The sequence below is a fragment of the Falco biarmicus genome, chromosome 1 (genome assembly GCF_023638135.1).
Source record: "Falco biarmicus isolate bFalBia1 chromosome 1, bFalBia1.pri, whole genome shotgun sequence".
In the NCBI taxonomy this organism is placed as follows: Eukaryota; Metazoa; Chordata; class Aves; order Falconiformes; family Falconidae; genus Falco; species Falco biarmicus.
This window is the reverse complement of record NC_079288.1, coordinates 26,654,458-26,671,463: the sequence shown is the minus strand read 5'-3', so window position 1 is coordinate 26,671,463 and position 17,006 is coordinate 26,654,458. Positions and strand designations below refer to the sequence as shown.

At 44.6% G+C, this 17,006-nt stretch overlaps 2 protein-coding genes across 4 annotated transcripts in view; both read left to right on the top strand.

Moving 5' to 3' along the window:
• The window catches only part of HSF5 (heat shock transcription factor 5), a 30,901-nt gene extending 22,321 nt beyond the window's left edge, over nucleotides 1-8,580 (top strand). Inside the window, exons 7-8 of the mRNA XM_056362288.1 lie at nucleotides 1,628-1,784; nucleotides 4,580-8,580. Coding sequence (XP_056218263.1) covers nucleotides 1,628-1,635 — 8 coding nt within the window. The 3' untranslated portion in view covers nucleotides 1,636-1,784; nucleotides 4,580-8,580. The remainder of the gene's footprint in view (nucleotides 1-1,627; nucleotides 1,785-4,579) is intronic.
• Nucleotides 8,581-8,599: 19 nt separating this feature from the next.
• Nucleotides 8,600-17,006, top strand: part of RNF43 (ring finger protein 43) — a 59,855-nt gene continuing 51,448 nt past the window's right edge. For 2 of the 3 annotated variants that reach the window (XR_008821323.1, XM_056335356.1), the window contains exon 1: nucleotides 8,961-10,723. Coding sequence is in view for 2 of the 3 variants with exons in the window: in XM_056335356.1 (XP_056191331.1) it covers nucleotides 10,487-10,723 (237 nt within the window). In the remaining variant the exon portion in view is untranslated. Of the gene's footprint in view, nucleotides 8,680-8,960; nucleotides 10,724-17,006 lie in introns of those variants that run through there. The other variant, XM_056335362.1, reaches the window with a different exon arrangement.

The window sequence follows — 17,006 nt, the reverse complement described above, 5'->3', positions numbered from 1 at the left end:
GACTTCTTTCAGCACATCGGCTAGTAACAGTTTCTTAATAATGGTTATCCCAATATGTATGTTATTTGTTTTTTATTAGACACTGCAGTTTGGTTTCTACATCCCCTGCCTGGTATTGCTCTTCATTATTCTCTTTTTTTTAAAATAATGAAATTAGCAGAATTGTTTCTAGAGCAGTTGTCCTGTGGAATATGCAGTTTAGAATGCTTACTTGAGAAATCTTCCCTTCTCTCGCTACTTGATTAAGGCTGCTCACTAATTTTTCTAGAATTTACTATTATGTAAATGTCACCAGGAATAGAGAGGCATCATCACTCGTCAAACTTGGATTCTAGCTGGTGAAGATAGTGACCTACAGCCTGCCTTCCTTCTTTGTTTTTATGCCTGGGAAGGAGTTGTGGTTCAGACATCAGACAAAAGGCACTGCTAGCCACGTTTTTTTCACATGGCCTTGTTAATAGTACTAATGCAATACACCCAGACAGCACATTTCAAAGAGGAAAAAAAAAAAAAAGAGTAAAGTGGGTATCTAGCAAGTGCAGGAGGTGTGTTGGAGGGAACTAGTTCTCCCTGGAGTACTCCATTACTGTATTTGCACAGGCCTTTTGGATGTTATTATACAACTTTGTCAAGGAATGTATGTGTGTTTCTATTGATATGTATACACATAGCCTGTTATATATTCAACATTGAGTAATGACAGACTCAAGGTGGCGAGTGTGATTTTTGGAAAGACTATCTTATTACCAAGTATGACCTCTTGTCTTCTGTAAACTCACACATAATGGTTTTCAAAAGCTTTTTTCCCCTTAATAGAAGGAAACATTGCAGGCTCTTAACAGTCATTCATCTTTAGGTTATTGATGGATAAGATATTTACAGAAGAGATGAATATTCTAGAACAGGTGATAGTGAGAAAATAAGGTAAATTCCAGGTACTTTGGGCCTGTACTGCCTCAGTGAAATAGAAACAGAACTTGGTTGTTTGGCCTTTTTTTTTTTTTTTTTTTCAATCTACAGATTTCTGCCACATGATCATGGAACTGTACCAGTTCGTTAAGTGGTTGCCCACAAAATACATGCGGAGCAGCAGCAGAGGGCTCCAAAAGCAAGCAACACATTACAATTTAATGTCTTAACAATTGGATGGGGTGGGGTGATATTCCCAACCAGAAATATGTGGTTCACATATGTGGTTTTGCACCACACAGCTCTGTCAAGTTGTTTGAGCTAGATATGTCATTATTAATACATGTGCTGGTAACAATGAGCGCACCTGGATTTCTTCTAGCTTATTTCTTCTAGCTAGTTTGATAACTGAAGGCAAAGCTCAGACTGTGAGGACACGTACCCTAACTTTGTGTATTCTAGTTTTCTGATCTCATGTTTTGCTTAATACGATATTTTGTAAGAGGTTGTTTCAATTTGGCAACCTTAATTCTGAGTTAAAAACACTTCCTATGTAAACTGTGTAGGCAGTGTTCAACACCTGTTAGCTGTCCTTTTGGAGTGGAGAAGAATAGCTTTTATTTTGTTTTATTGGTTTTATATTGGTTTTATTACAAGATAACATTGAGTGATCTTTGGTTTTATTTCTTTTGTTGTTGTGTTGTGTTATTTTAAGGAGAATACTAGTGTTAAAAGTGAATCCAGGACATGGGAGACAGAAGAGAGACAATTCACTTCAGGAACAGAGCCCGTGAACAAATCTGTAGAACACACAGATTCATCTGTAAAATCTTTTTCCAGGAAAAGACGCAGTTCAGACACAGGCAACTCCCTTGGTAAGAAAGATTCTACATTTTCTCAGAGATTACGGTGACAGCTACTCTGAAACTATTACAGAAAGGGGAGAGTAAAATAATTTAGTTATTGTCTGCAGTGTAAGTACCTCATTGTTCCTTCAGTTAAAATATTATACTTGTACAACCTCTTAGTGTACTTACCAACACACTTCTATAGATACACTTATGCTAATTACTCTGATGTGGAAAAGGGTATAAATTATGTAAGTAAATAAAACTTGAAGTTCTGGGAGTTGCGTCAGAAACCTGGATGTCACAATATTGAGATTAAGTCCATGGATGTGTTTGCTGGAGGGTGACATGCTGTGAAGAAAACACTGAGTAATGAGGTAACTATTCAAGTTCCAGGGGAAAAAAACACCAAACTGATGAAGTTAGTGTAGAAGTCTGAGCTTTTTGTCTCACATCACTAAATACATTGTACCAGTCTGATACGTGTCCTGAAACACACGAGAAAAACAAGCAGCAGAGTATCCGAGGCTAAAAACTTCACAAATCTAGTAACTGAAGGAAAAACAGAAATGTCCACAGATTAGAGAGACGTAAGAGGTCACAAAAAGTACTTGGGATCCGTTCTAGAGGAGAATTTGGTGCAGCCTGCGAATCTCTAAGAAGCTGTTTCCCTCACAGCTGTTCATCAAAGAGCTGATGGTAGAGTTTAAAGAGCTGTTGCTCACTTCAAAGGGTAGTTTCTAGATTCCAGATCATGATGCTAATTAATAGTTCAGCTCATAATGCCCATCATTTTCAAACATTTAAGTAAGGAATAAAGTTTTTCTGTCAGGAACCTGAGCAAAAAGGTTGGATGCCACCTTGAAAGAAGACAAGCTTTTGTTTAAAACAGAACTGAGAGTTCTTGTTCAATTACTTCCTGGTATCATGGATAATTAGCAAACTTCTCAGCTTTCATATCTGAAGCAAAACATTTGCTTAACATGCCAGTTGTAAAGTTATGTACAGGAACATTTTGGAAAGCATTTCCATGGGATTGTTCCACAGGGATGAAACACTATGCTAACGCTAATTAGCAACAATTGGCATAGTCTACTCTCTGGGAAATGTGATGGTCATCCAGGCCTGCATTTCCACTGTTGTACCTTTGAGGCTTGGTGTGCGTGTAAAGGGTAGAGATAGACAGCACACCTGAGCCAAACGTGATCAGGCTCCAGCTAGCCCGAAATTAGTTGGGTGCATGATACAAGCCTCAAAGCTGGCATAGCCTGTCTGCTGCATGTCAGCTGTAAGCCTGAAGCCGGCAGGCTCAAATGCAAGTTGACTTCTGCTGCTCCGACTACACCTTTGTCTGTCAGCACCTCCTGTCCTCTGTGAGACTTTGGAAACAATTTATTCCTTAATCTTTCTGTGCTAAAATGCATCATGATGATTTCCAGGTGTTTCTTGGCAACTTACCCTCTGAGTGTGATGGAGTCCTGTCTGTTTTCCTGTTTTCCTTTGGGCACTCCTTCGCAAGTTTTCTGAGCCTGCACTTTGATACATACCCTGCTGTGGAAAAGGCTTTTGTTCCATCTGTTTCAGTAGGCTGTTGACATGTTCACTTTTCTTTGTTACGTGGTGACACCAAGTTCTAGATACCACACAGCGAGAGCCAATATAATGTGGTACATAATGAAGCGGGAAGGAGAAGTCACTTCAGTGACTGGGAACAGCGCTGAGCCAAACCCAAGGTGTTAATCTGTAAAAACGCACCAAGAGTCAAACTCGCCTTTGTGGAGAAGGCATTGCTTCCCTCTGAAGAGCTGGAGTGGACTTCTTTGCATTTCACAGCTATTCTGTAGCAAGAAACTTTCACTAAAACACCGTCCCCAGGGTTTCCCTCTATAGCTGCCAGCCCATCTCTGCAGCACCATAAATCACTGAAACAGGTTATCTGCTTCCTTCAAATGGAAAAAAATATTATTTAACCAACCTTCTGAGCTAAATTCTAGTTTACCCTTTTTAAGAACATTCTGCCCAGCAGAATCAAGATGAAAAGTGTCTCTAGTTCATTGTCCTGTCTCCAACAGTATCTTTGGCATTTCTGTACCATTAAGCAGAAAAGGCCTCAGTAACCTTTTCTTCAATTGATTTTTAGAGTCACTTTTTGGAGCTGTGCAAACATTTAGCATCCACTGTGGTTTTTATAAGTTAATGTCCTTAATGCAGATTAACTACACAGTGGGTGAAGAACCCTCCTCTTCCTTTGTTTTGGATGCAAGTGTTTGCTTTAACCGTATCTTTACTCCTTATGCACTAATTTTCTTTGTGCCTGACAATTTGGCAGAGGGACCCTGTTTTCTTTGGTAGCAGCGGGAGAACAAAAACTATTTCTGAGTCCTCCCGGGAGCCAGAGTCTGCTGCAGAGGGTGCAGAACTTAACTCAGCACTAAGATACATCATTGCAAATGATTACAGGCTGTGTCATCTGTCCCTGCCCACTCTTTTTTTTGAGAGTCGATGGGTATGGTGCTCTAGCTCCTGCTGTGTTTATCACACAGAGGTGCAAGGAATAGTTCACCTTTCAGGAACTGCTTTTTTCAGCCCCAAGTTCACTCTTAGGACATAGATTTGAAGGTGCTGATGATGCGTCTGCTTTTCCCACTACTTTCTAGCTGAGCTCGTCTGTTAAAATGGGAGTTTGGAAATAAATCCGTCAGCTTTTGTTGGCAGCATACACACTTGCAACAGGAGTCCTTTTGGACTTCACAAACGATTGAGAGGAACTCTGTAAATACTTTGAGTCTCCTTCCCCATCTCCTCTGTATTGTGCTCCACAGGTACACTCAGCTAGTGAACACAGCTGTACTGGACCTAATACCTGTGCTTCCCCTTCTAAAAGAGCACGAGAAGAGGACCAGATTCTGATGGGAGGAATTTTTGTTTGCAGCCCATCTTTCTGGAAATAGGCATCTCAGAATGGAGCAAGGTGAATTTGTTACTTCTGGATTGAAGCATTTAAGCTGATGCTGAGACATTAAGGAAAAAAACTTTCTTTCTCGATGGCTGACCGTATATTTTCTGTGAGTCGTCTAGTCCTTCAAATAATCTGATGACTTTCTCTGACTTTTTTCTTTTTTTTTTTCCTTTTTTTTTCCTGCAAGAAGGCAGGCATAATACTGAGATGCTACTGACTCAGGTGAATCCATCACTATCATGCTGCAAGGTGCCCTAGACATTTACACCCACTCCCATGCCACTACAGTTGTGTCACTATGCGTTCTCTCTCATTTCCTCCAAGGTAAATAGATTTCTAGGTGCAATTGCTAAGGGCAAATCTTCATTCAGGTAAGGTCTCCATTGCTATCATCTGTTCACTTGAATTGTTTCCTCTGCACCTTCCAGCCAAAAATATTGTTACTGTTCATTTAGTTTTCCTGGCAGTTTACAGTGAGATCTCTTCCTACAAAGGTGTGAAGAGTTAATGTGGGGACAGGCCTGGCCCTGAACTCTTGAACATCTGTGTGAATCCCAAAGCAAAGTTGCTCTCGGGAGTCCGAACTGCAGCTTCTTGCTCCAGCTAGTTGCCATTACCTTTACATCATTATATATTCATTGAAGGAATTTCAAATTGCCTGTCCTGGCAGTCTGCTATTTTGGATGAGTGGATGTTATACCCTGTGTCTTAACTTGACATAGTTTAGAAGTGCATTATTACAAGCCCCCCTCATTTCCCCATCCCTATGCATTTTCAAGATGTGTTCCCAACAGAGTCTGCTTTGGCAAGAGGGAGATGTCAGAAGGTGCAAAAGTGGTGCCTATTGGGCAGGAACTTTGTAGTACAGAGAAAGAACAGAGGCTGGAAGATGTGAATGTGTCTGTTTAGAAGTTAAATTTCTTGTGGGTGATGTTTGCAGTGGTAGCGCTGTTGTGACTTTATCAGGGTACTTGTTTGCTTTCTTGACCTGCAAGATCTGGCCATACATTGGAAGTATCTCTGTTTTGCTGTGGATCGAGGTAATTGTCAAAAAAGGAGCCTCTTGTTTGTCCTCTCTGTGATGCCACGAGTTTTCTCTAGGAACCTGGCGCTGGCTGTGGTGTGCTTTGAGGCAATTGTGCCTTTTCTGGGCAAACAAAGGGATATGGCACAAGCAGGTCAGGCCTTTCTGTAGATACTGCCAGGGGTTTATAGTAATTAATGTTTGGCTTTTGGTATCCATGGTAGCGAAGGCACGTCTAAATAATACATACTGAAGAATGGGAGCACTTTTCTTATAATCTGCTTTGTTAGTTTTTTATATTTAAATTTTTTGAAAAATTGGAAGAATTCGTATTTCTTTAAACAGCAGGCCTCAGATGATCAGGTTCTAGTCTGCTGTTGAAAGTGTATTTTATAGTACCTGATAGAAATGCGATTGCTCTGTATGCTGCCAAGGGAAACATACCCGAGCACTGGTGTGTACTCAGTATTCCCTTTTCTTCCTAGATCTCCGTCTGCTGGTGGATGTACCTTGGAAGTGGGGGTGCTTTCTGGAGGACGAAACAAGAGAGTGAGAAGTGGGTGACAAATGTAGAGCAGCTGCCAGCTGGATTCCCCTGTCAGACTCCAGCAGCAGTGGAGCTTTGCACACAACAGCCACTTTGGATCATTTCAGCTGTGTTTAAAAAAAAACACCACCACCAAAAAAACCCCAACAAAACACCAAAAACCACACACACAAAAACCCAACAAATAAGACCAACAAAAAAACCCCACCTCCCACACCACTCTTTTTTGCTTTCTTTTTAACTTGGTAGGGTATTGTTTAATAGGCCTCTTTCATTACATTTTCTACCTGTTGAGTTATAAAGCACCTAGTGGTCAGAGTAATTAATGTGAAGTAATTACTTTGCTGTTTGTATTCTTTAGATATGGAAAGTCTGAACTTTGTATAAACAGGAAACTTTAAAAACATCCTTACTGGGAAGCAAATTGTTTTTAGTGCTCTATTAGGAATCTATTTAACTATTTATTTATTTACTTAACATTGTTGGGAACTACAGTATGCTCGGCATAGGAGGTGTTTGGTGCTCTCGCTGTCTTTGCTTGAAGTCATTCTGTGGCCCTTTACTGGGGATTGTGTATGAAACAAAAGCATTGGAAAGTCACAAGATTCTGGGTCTGAATGGGTCAGAGATTTCAGAAGAGCAGCTAAAGGAAAGATGAGCTAATTTTCTAAGTGATTAACCAGGAAATGTTCTTCCTTCCTAAACCAGCTCTCTGTTTCACCAGCAAGTGTATGTATGTCACAGCTGCTGATCTTTCACATTCATGGGGAATTCTTCTGGTTTAATAATTTTCTTTTGATTGTAATGGTATCTGTAAAGATAAGTTATTATTATTGTTATTTATTGTTCTAGTACTCTGTTTTAATTATGTCTTGAAAACAATTGTTAAACTTTTAGAGGAAGACTGTACTTACGTTGATAGCAGATCTTAAGTTTTTAATAGCTATATGTTTGTGTTTATGTTAAAATACTGTTTAAAGAATAAAGGGGGCACATCCTCTATTTGTGGTGTTAAGGAGATCCATGTGGAAGAGCACCTAAACCATCAATGTAATGGCTTCATATATGTTCATACGAGCCAGCCCTGAGCAAAACGCACGAGAAGGGAGCAGAGAAGTTGTCAGGACCACCTCGGCTTTTGTAGCTCCCAGCTGTGGCCAGGATGTGCTAAGGGAGCACCCGGCAGTAAGATGAACTGAGGCGAAACCTCTAATTACAGCTTCAGTAATAAGATATTTTTTAATAAGTAGTAACTTCTGTAATAAGATGTTTTGTAATAAGATATTTTTAAATAAAGTAGTAACTTTTTTAATAAGATGTTTTGTACTAAGTAGCAACTTCTGTAATAAGATGTTTTTACCGATAGTCTTGTTACCGGGAGCAGGGTGGGATGTGGTTTCCCATGTGTGTCCTGTTGTACCCCTGCCCAGGCAGGGTGGGCCTCAGGTGAGCAGGTTCTAGTCTGCTGTTCGAAGTGTATTTTATAGTGCCCGATAGAAATGCGGTTGCTCTGTATGCTGCCAAGGGAAACATACCCGAGCACTGGTGTGTACTCAGTATTCCCTTTTCTTCCTAGATCTCCGTCTGCTGGTGGACGTACCTTGGAAGCGGGGGTGCTTTCTGGAGGTGACAGATGTGCAGCAGCTGCCAGCTGGATTCCCTTGTCAGACTTGTAGCAGTGCTGCAATAAATTAAGCTTTGACACGGAAATGGGTGTCGCATTGGTGTTCTCTCCGTGTTCTCGATGACCAAGGGTGAGCGTGTCACAGCTGGAAAAAAAAGCTTTATGTTCCAGCGGTTCTTGCCGACACGTGAATCACCCAGTGGCCGCTGCCCGGCGGAGCAGTTTCCAAGCCGGCGGCCCGCTCTTCCTTTGCGCCATGTCCCAGTTCCTGCGGGGCGGCTGCAGGGGCGAGCCTGGCTGCGCGGCAACGAGCCGCCCCCGGCCCCTGGCCCTTCTCCGGGACCCGCGGCAGCGGCGGCGGCTCCCAGCGCCGCGCCGGCCCGTGCGCGCTTTCTGCGCGGCTGCGGAGGCTTTGCGGGGTTTCCGCGCACGCCGCTTCCCGGCTGCGGCCCCACGCCGCGGTTCAGGTCCGACCTGCAGCGTTACGCGCCGGGCAGCGCTGCCAGCGCGGAGCAGCCGCCGAACTCCGGGCCCCTGGCATCAGCCTGAGCCCGAAGCTCCCGGCGGCAGCGCCTCGGGCGCGGTAGCGGCGGCACCGGCGACCCAGCGGGCCGGGCCGGGCCCCCGGCCCCGGCGCTGCCCCCCCCGCACCCCGGTGCCGTCCCGCCCAGCTGCAGGCGGGCGGCGGGGCGGGAGGGGGAGCCCGCGGTCCCGGCCCGGCGGGGGGGCGGTGGCTCCGGCTGCTCCACCCTCCCGTTGTGTCCGCAGGTAGGAGCGCGCTGGCCGGCCCGGGGGAGGAGCGGCCGCAGCTGCCCGCGCCGGGGGTCGGGGGTCGGGCCGGGGGGCTTCGCCGTGCTTGTGCCGGGGCGGAGCGGCGGGGGCTGCCCGCCCGCGGGGGGGCCGGCGGCGCCGGGCTCCGCTGCCGCGCTGCCCATGTGCCCGGCGCCGCTGCCCGCCCGCTCCCGGCGCCTGGCGCCCGCGGCCGCGGCAGCGAGGGGGGGCGCGCCCCGCGGGGGGGGCGGTGCGCGGGGCTCGCGCTGCTGCGGACACTCCGCTCCGCTCCGCTCCGCTCCGCCGCGCCGGCCCCGCAGCGCTGCCTGCGGCGGTGCTGCCCTTGATCCTGCTGGGTGCTTTCGGCTCCGCTCGCACCTGCCTGCCTGCTGCCTGCGCGCCGCGGGGACTGCCTGCTGGCTTTTAACCTTTTGTTATTATAAATACCGACTTTGGGGGGTTGGTGGGTTTTTTTAAAGACCGAGACCAGACATCACCAGACCCACGCAGTTTTCTTAAGCTGCTGGAAATAACTTTGGCCCAGGATTTACAGCCCAGTTTCCACCCACCCCGGCCCCTGTGGACTCCAGCAGGCACGCGCTGCCTAACAGGTTTGCAGATTATTTTATTTTTTTAAAATCATTTTTTCTCCTCATGGCTGTGCGATCACCGTAACTTTAGGTTTAGTTGAAAACAGCCTCTGCCTGAGTTCTCCCCGTTATGAAGGCTCCTCGACACATTTCATGGGACCTTCGGGCAGACCACAGAACTTTATATTTTATTTTGTGGGGCCTTCAGTCGAGATCTTAATGTGCGCGTGGAAGCGGTCATACCAGAACTCGGGCACGCGCAGAAAAAGTGCGAGAGAAACCAGAGATGCTGTAACTTTTTGCTTGCTACATGTTTGGTGTGGTAGCTAAACTTCCAAAGTCTTTTGGAGCCTTTTCGTTTCCTGGGAACTTGAAACTCTGAAGAGAAGCTCCATGCTTTATTAGTTATTCTCGAGAACTGCACCCGGAGTCAGACTCGGAACGTGGATTGCCCGGAGAAGACTAAAGTTGATCTCAGACTTGAATGAAGCACTTCTGGCACGAGCAGGATGGAAGGGATCGACTTGATTTGGAGGAGAACAGTACCGAAGCAAACTTCCTTTTCACCATAAATTCAAGCAACAGCTCCAGCATAATTTCTGAGAAAGCCACCGGTAACTGCAGGTAACATTCAGGGGGAAGAGCTTGAGCTGACGTGGTGGGAAGTGCTGTCGAGAAGGTGAGGTGTCTCTCGAGGGTATTTGAGATGGATGTTTTGAACCTGTGGATCTCCCTAACCCTTGGGCAGGAGACACGAGGACACCACGTCTGTGGGGAGATCTCCCTGGGCCTCATCTCTGTGGGACCGACACGTTCCAAACGTGCCCCAGTGTTCCTGTAGAGCCGAACTGATTTCTTGCTTACAACCTGTTCCGCTGACCTTTTGGGATTTATCTGCTGGAGGAGGGACTCATACTTCAGGATTTTTGTTTTTTGTTTGTTTGTTTGTTTAAAATATGCCTTTGAGCTCCCAGCGGCCTTTGAGCACGTGGCACCAAGGAAGAGAAATGGTGATGGCAAGGACTGGAGAAGTTGTGCGGTAAGCAGTGCTGGCGGTGACCGAGGCGCTCTGTCCCCGCTTTCCTGCCTCCCCGCCACTGGGACCGCACGCTGGGCAAGCCGACGAGCTTTGCCGACGGCCGGAGCCCACCGCAGGGTGAGGACGCATTCCTGAGCGGTATGTGTGGCCGGAGCCCGCTGCTGCAGCTGGTAGCATGAGTGCTGGCCCCCAGCTGCAGCTGGCTGTCCTCTGGCCCTGGCTGCTCATGGCGACGCTGCAGGCAGCACTGGACCATACAGGGCTGGCGCTGGCGGCGGGGGTCGAGTCGGAGAGGTCGGCGACGCAGAAAGCCATCATCAGGGTGATCCCTCTCAAAGTGGAGCCGATCGTCCTGGAAGGGGAGTTTGCAAACGTTGCGGAGGTGACTCCAGCCGAAGGAAAGCTGCTCCAGGTAAGAGCAGCTGCGTGTTACCCAGCTCCACCTGCCTTGCCTTCCCGCTCCTCCCCCCCCCCCCTTTGCCCTCCTTGCTGCTTCAGCTCCCAGCGCAATGTGTTTGGTTTTATTTCCTGGCTGTGGATTTATAGCCAAAGCGACGAGACGTTTTGCGTGTGAGCTGTCCACCTGTGTTTTGTTGCTTCGTGTTCCTGCCCCCCAGCCCTGCAGACTGCGGTGGGGGAGAGGGGATGGTGCACATGGTTGGCTCTTCGTTCGGTCGCGATCTGTAGCTGTGTTGTGTTAATGTTGAATTTTGGATGTGGTCGGTCGATTCCATGAAGATTATTGCATATCTTAATTGATGTTATAAAGCTGAATGTGTAGAGTCACATGTTGAGATGTTAAACATCTGACAGAAAACATGATTTTTATTTTTTTTTTTATGAAATCTGGAAGGTTTTACACACGCTGCTGTGGGTTACTTGGCTTCTGTTACAGCTAAAATACACATCCAGACTTTGCCCACCAGAATGACTGACCCTGCTAGTTCTCACCTTGTGTGTTGCCTGTACCTGAAAATTGTGTTTTACCCATACAGTGTGGTGCCTGTGGTGTCACCACCATGTATTTTTGTAAGTGAAATTAATGCTGGTTTCTGACCTTTACTAAGGAGAGAGCATCTGAACATCTCGCCGTGAGGTGCAGATGCTGCTGAGAGACAGAGCTGAGCTATTCAGTGAACAGACCAATCTCCTGCACAAGCTAAGTTTAGAGCCCAATTTCTTGAGACCTGGTGTGTACTCTCCCATTTCTGTTGGTAATTTGCTTGGCAGTCGTGTGCTTTTGTTCTTGAAAACAAAAAAATTACAAACTAGCCTGCATTAATATTAAATCTTAGTTTTTGCGTGGCTTTTTCTAGTCTTCACTTTCCAAATGTGGTATGTTGTAATTTTAATTACATTTGTAGCTTGGAAATCTAAATTAAAGTAATAATTTTTGTATGGTCATGTAAGACAAGAAATACAGTTGAGCCAGCTTTAGAACACGGTCAATTGTCTGAAAATGAAAATGGGCAATCTGTGACATTTGTAAAGCCCGTTTTTCCACCCTGCTTTTGAACTACTCAGAACAAAAGCTATGCTATAAAATTATATTACCAGGCTAAAAAAATATCTTAGGCAAATGTACTCAAGGTCCTGTTCTGTCGTGAGGCAATGTCCAGGAAAGTCAATATTTATTCCTTACAAAAACTACAGTGGTGTCGCAACTGAGCACAAAGTATCGAGTGTGGACCTTTTCGAAATGAGAAGATGATAACCCCTATTGTGTGATGTGTGGACGTCTTTAGCCAGATGAAGTGATACAAAGTGGGATTTTTGTGTCGCCTGCTGTCACAGCAGCACAAACAAGATGTTTTGAATACTAAGCGCAGAATAGGGTCAGATTAACGAATGGACTCCATCCTTTAAAAACCATCCTTGAAATGGAGAGGGTCGGGGAAATGCTAATCTAATCTGTTGGGTCTGTGTACACAGATACTGACCTGCAGTGTATATGTTTTCAGGCCTTGATTCCGCCACTGTGTGCGCGCAGGTGGTTGTTCCTATGCCATATCCCGCTGAATCCAGTGCGGAAAACCGTCTGGGTCTGGTTTCAGAGGGCAGTGTTGGGATCGGGGGTCGGAGGGTCAGGCTGTGCCTCTTGCAGCAGGATATTTGTCTGGTGCCCCGTACCGTGCTCTGGGAAAGCGTAGTCGAGTGTACCTGTGACTGCTCTCATGTGTTTCTTAACGGTGTGGTTTCTAATGCTGCCACTGCATATTGAAACTCGGAATATAGAATGCCATTTGAAATTGTTTGGGTCCTGATCCTGCAGTGGCTTCCTGCCTCTGGAAAGACACAATGGAAAATGGCGTTGTAACTGTTAAGGTACAACATAAGTAAGAAATTAGTGGGAGGAACTACATTTAGTTCTCATTTAGTTAGTTGGATACTACATACACCTGAATTGGGCTTTATTGGGAGATTTCATTTTACATATGGTTGTCAGCATCCCAATCTTGCAGAAACGTTAGATCATGTGCTTAACTGTGATGACACTGGAACTTATTTAAACAAACTTAAGCCTGTTCACACATACCCGCACAATTGGTTCTTTATATGTAATTTAGGTACATAACATTATGATCTTTACAGTTAAGGAGTTTAGAAGTATAGCTTTTACACCATTTTTATGTCAGACCCAGTAAGATGCCATCAGCTTTCGTGCCCATCGCAGGAGAACACAAACTGCAGAGCTTAGCTTGGAAGAGTGGATGGCCCAGTCCTATTTTCAGAGCAATGCTCTCTTAGTTCAGTGGAATAATAAGATTGCTTAAGGATAAGTGGTGCAGAGTTACCCTATGTTCAAGCAAAGTTCTCTTCAACTTATAATTAACTTCACACTGTTCTGGACAATGTATTTTTAGAAATACATTCTTAATTTAATATAGGAAATCCTGCACGTAAGTGATGGAGCCTCACCAAATATACTTCTACCAGAACATTTTCTTGGTTTCATTGCTCCCTGCCATATTCTCTGGGATTGTCTACAGAAACAGACTTTGATCGCTGTGTGTTGCATTCTTAGAAGCTAACTTTAAAAATATCTTCTTTACCTATAATAAAATAACCCCAGTGTCGAATTTCTCCTCACACCCCGTGCCCCTGTGACTGGTTCTTCTGGGAAATGCCCGGATTTTCAGTTTTGCAGGTCAGTGATCCGTGGAGCGTGAGCAGGGAGACACCAGGCAGCTGCTGGGGACGCGCCTGCCATCCACCCTGTTCAGCAGAACGCAGACAGTGTTACCTCTGGCACTCCGCACGGTGCAGTATGATGCAAAGGGAGAGGAATTTCTCAAGTAGGCAGAGCCACTTAAGACTTTATAGGTCAAAAACCCAACACCTTAGACTTCTTACAGAAGTCGTCTTCGAGCTTGTTCAGAGCTCAAGCTTGTTCAGGTAGCACATACTCTAAGCATTAACTATTGCTTAACACAGGACAAGTCGTTTGCAGTTTCCAGATGCCTGGAGGTTTAGATCTCTCCTGAGCTTACTGCAGTAGCCTGGGCTACTTCTGAAAAAGAGTCCCAGGGAAGCCAGCAAATGGCCCCGTGTTAAAGATGGAAGAACCAAACCTTTTAGACGGGTAGGATGGAAAGCCCAGAGTTGGATCTGACCGGTACCAGGTGATCCATGAGCAGCTGGGGATTCAACATGCCCTCCAAATGGCAATTCCCATAGCTGGCTGCAGACCAGTTCCCCTGAACGTGATTGATAATGCAGTTTTCATTTTTGGCTGTTGTCTTAGCTGATTTTTGAGGAATAAATCCTGGCTTCTTGCCTGTGCCTCAGTCTCCACTTGATACTGGAGAGAGCTGAAGATGTTGGGTTGACGATAGATGGGAAAATAAGGAACATCTTGGAGAGAAAAAGAGAGAGCCATTGTGGAGACCTGAGAGGAGGAGATTTAAGTTTTTTCCATATAGAATTACAACAGAATTCACATGCAAATCTAATTGTGGAAGAGAAAGCCCTTTTTATTTGGGAAATAGTTCAGTACTTGAAGGGTTTTTTAAGTAAGGTGTATATACAAGCATGTATAATTAAAACTGAGCATTCATATCTATTTGAGATAGGGAAAAGGGTGACACCGTTGGGGTGTGCAGTGTGGCTGGGATCATTACAGTCTCTAGTTCTGGGGCTAGTATTTTGGAAATAATGTTAAAAGTTTGGGAAAAGTCCCAAACGATAATATTTAAAAAGAGATGAATACACTCCAACTAGTGTATTTACTATAGAGAAGGCAAAGAAATCATCGATCACCAATCACCTTACATGCCCACATGTAGAAAATACACAATAGATACGCAGAACAGTGGAACAGTTGTCTTATATAGCAGGCAAAAGTATATAATCAGTTTTCCCAACATGCATTATGTTATCGCAAGTCTCACAATACTGTTTCATTTCTGTATAATCTTAGCAGTTATGGAGCTACGTGATTGCTGAAGAAAGTCAACTTTCAGTTACCCACTGAGCACATTGCTTTAAGTGAAGACTGCACAAAAAAACCTTGAGAACACCAAACAAGCTCCCTAAAGGCTCTGAATGCCAAAAGCAAGGGTTGGCCTCTTTTGTGTGTGTCCATCGGTCTGTCCGTGTCCCCCCCCGCCAGTAATAAATTACTTAAACCCCATTATTTTTAAAGTCAATCTTCTATTTAGGATGGAATGAGTGAGAATTAGAGGAGGTTTCTCAGTCATCACTTTTAAGGTGTTGTGTGCGATTCAGACACTGAAAATCAGACAGATATATTCAGAAAAGAAGCCCAGTGTGCGTTTGTAACAGCAATGGTAATTAGCCGTTGAAGTTGCTACAAGGAACCCAACATGATCATCCTGGAAATGCAGAGTGTTTCCAGTGTTGCAATGCATAGTGCTACTGGAGAATTATAATCACCTACTCAACTGCTTATGGAGGGTTACACTCCCAACCCATAAGAAAGTAAATCTGTTAGTAGTCTTCTATACTATTAGCTCCTGGATCAACAAAAGGATGTTGAGTGCATAATGTTGACAGAGATCAAAGAAGTGGGAAAGTCTAACCAAATGATAATGGGGACTTAAATTACCTGTGAATAAACTGGTCAGATAGCACAGTAAGAGTAGGTTCAAAGCAGCAATTTCTGCCTCTTGGAACAGCTAGTACTAGAGTACACAGAGAGATGTTCTTGACTTAGTGTTAAGTAATGTGCAAGAACTGACTCAAAAAACAGCAATAATTGAGCCATTTGGATCGACATAATAAAATTTGTTGCCTAAGTACCAAAAAGTGGAACTCTGATATGAACCTTTGGAATGGGAAATTGTGCTAAAGTGAAACAGTGGGACAAATGGCTCTTACAGCTTGAAAAAAATATCTTTAGGTGTGACAGATACTGCTCAGGAAAGTAAAAGCAGCCTTGGGAAGCATACGAAACAGTGAATCAAAAAGACAGTAGTAACCTAATGCAAATACACTGGTGTTCAGGAAACTATTTGGGCTAAAGAGATCTTTTAAAAATATGTCATATAGTATTAGTGTAGGATTGATATAGTATATAGTATAACCTACAGTGTAGGTTAGTGTGATATTAGTGTTTGTATAGGATTTAAGTGTGTCTGAAAGGTGAGCCATTGAAATACAGATGCAGAGTAGGGAGACTCAGCTAGAGTTAGCTGCTGGAAAAAGCTGAGCTTAGAGGGTGTATCTGAATTTCCACCCCCCTCCTGAGCAGGTGCAGAGGTGTTGGAGCTTTGTTTGGTGTGTCTTCTCCTTTCCTGATCCAGAAAACGTGGCGGTAAACTGCTCTCTGTTTAAGGAGTTCAAAGGACTTCCAGTGCACCATCTGGTGCTGGTCATTGTCCTGGCAGAATTATTTATGGCACGCGTAGGCGTAGATCCATCCTGAATTGAGGCTTTTCAGTACTAAAAAGGTCATGGATTTGGAGGCCCAAGTAATTACCTGGGGCAGGCACGAACAAGAGAAACAAACCCAACAGCAGCAGAGCAAAGATACATGGTCAGAAGGTGAAATCAACAGGGCTGGAGCAAGTGACAGTCAGCAAGGGACTTCTGGCCATGCACAGCGGTCCTGGAATATATCCAAGGAGCAAGTGGACATTTCCCAAAGATAAGCTGGCAAAGGGGTGAGATTACAGAAGGGAAACGGGCCTCAGTCATTCCTCTTGGTGGTAGCCAGGCTGGATTTGTGGTTGAAATGGATCTGGACCGTTAGAGAAATCACTTTTTGCTAAAGGCAATGAAAGGAATAATATTTAATATTATTTATATATATAAATAAAAGAAAAAATAATAAAAGGAAAGGTTTGGTAGGCATTTCATACAAATTATGGAAACCTGGTCTGAATGGCACGTGAATTCATTCTCTTTAGATGAAAACTTACAGAATCGTCAGTGATACGAACACCACAATCTTTGTGTGATTGAAGAGAACTATTGTATTAGACTTTGTTTTGGACAAAACCTGTCGTGCAGTTTTGTGTATTCTATCTCTGTGTTTTTCCATGCATAGAGCTCTCAAACATGCCTAAAAGCTTTCTGCGGACTTTCCCCAAAAGTCTTACTTAGTCTGAAAACAAGCAAGTTTTAACCTAAAAGGAAGCAATGTAACATATCAGTGCAGTGGAGAATGGGCAGTGTGGTTTGATCTTCAGGTCTGTGTGTTCAGTATCATAAAAATCTGTGTTGCAAGGGTT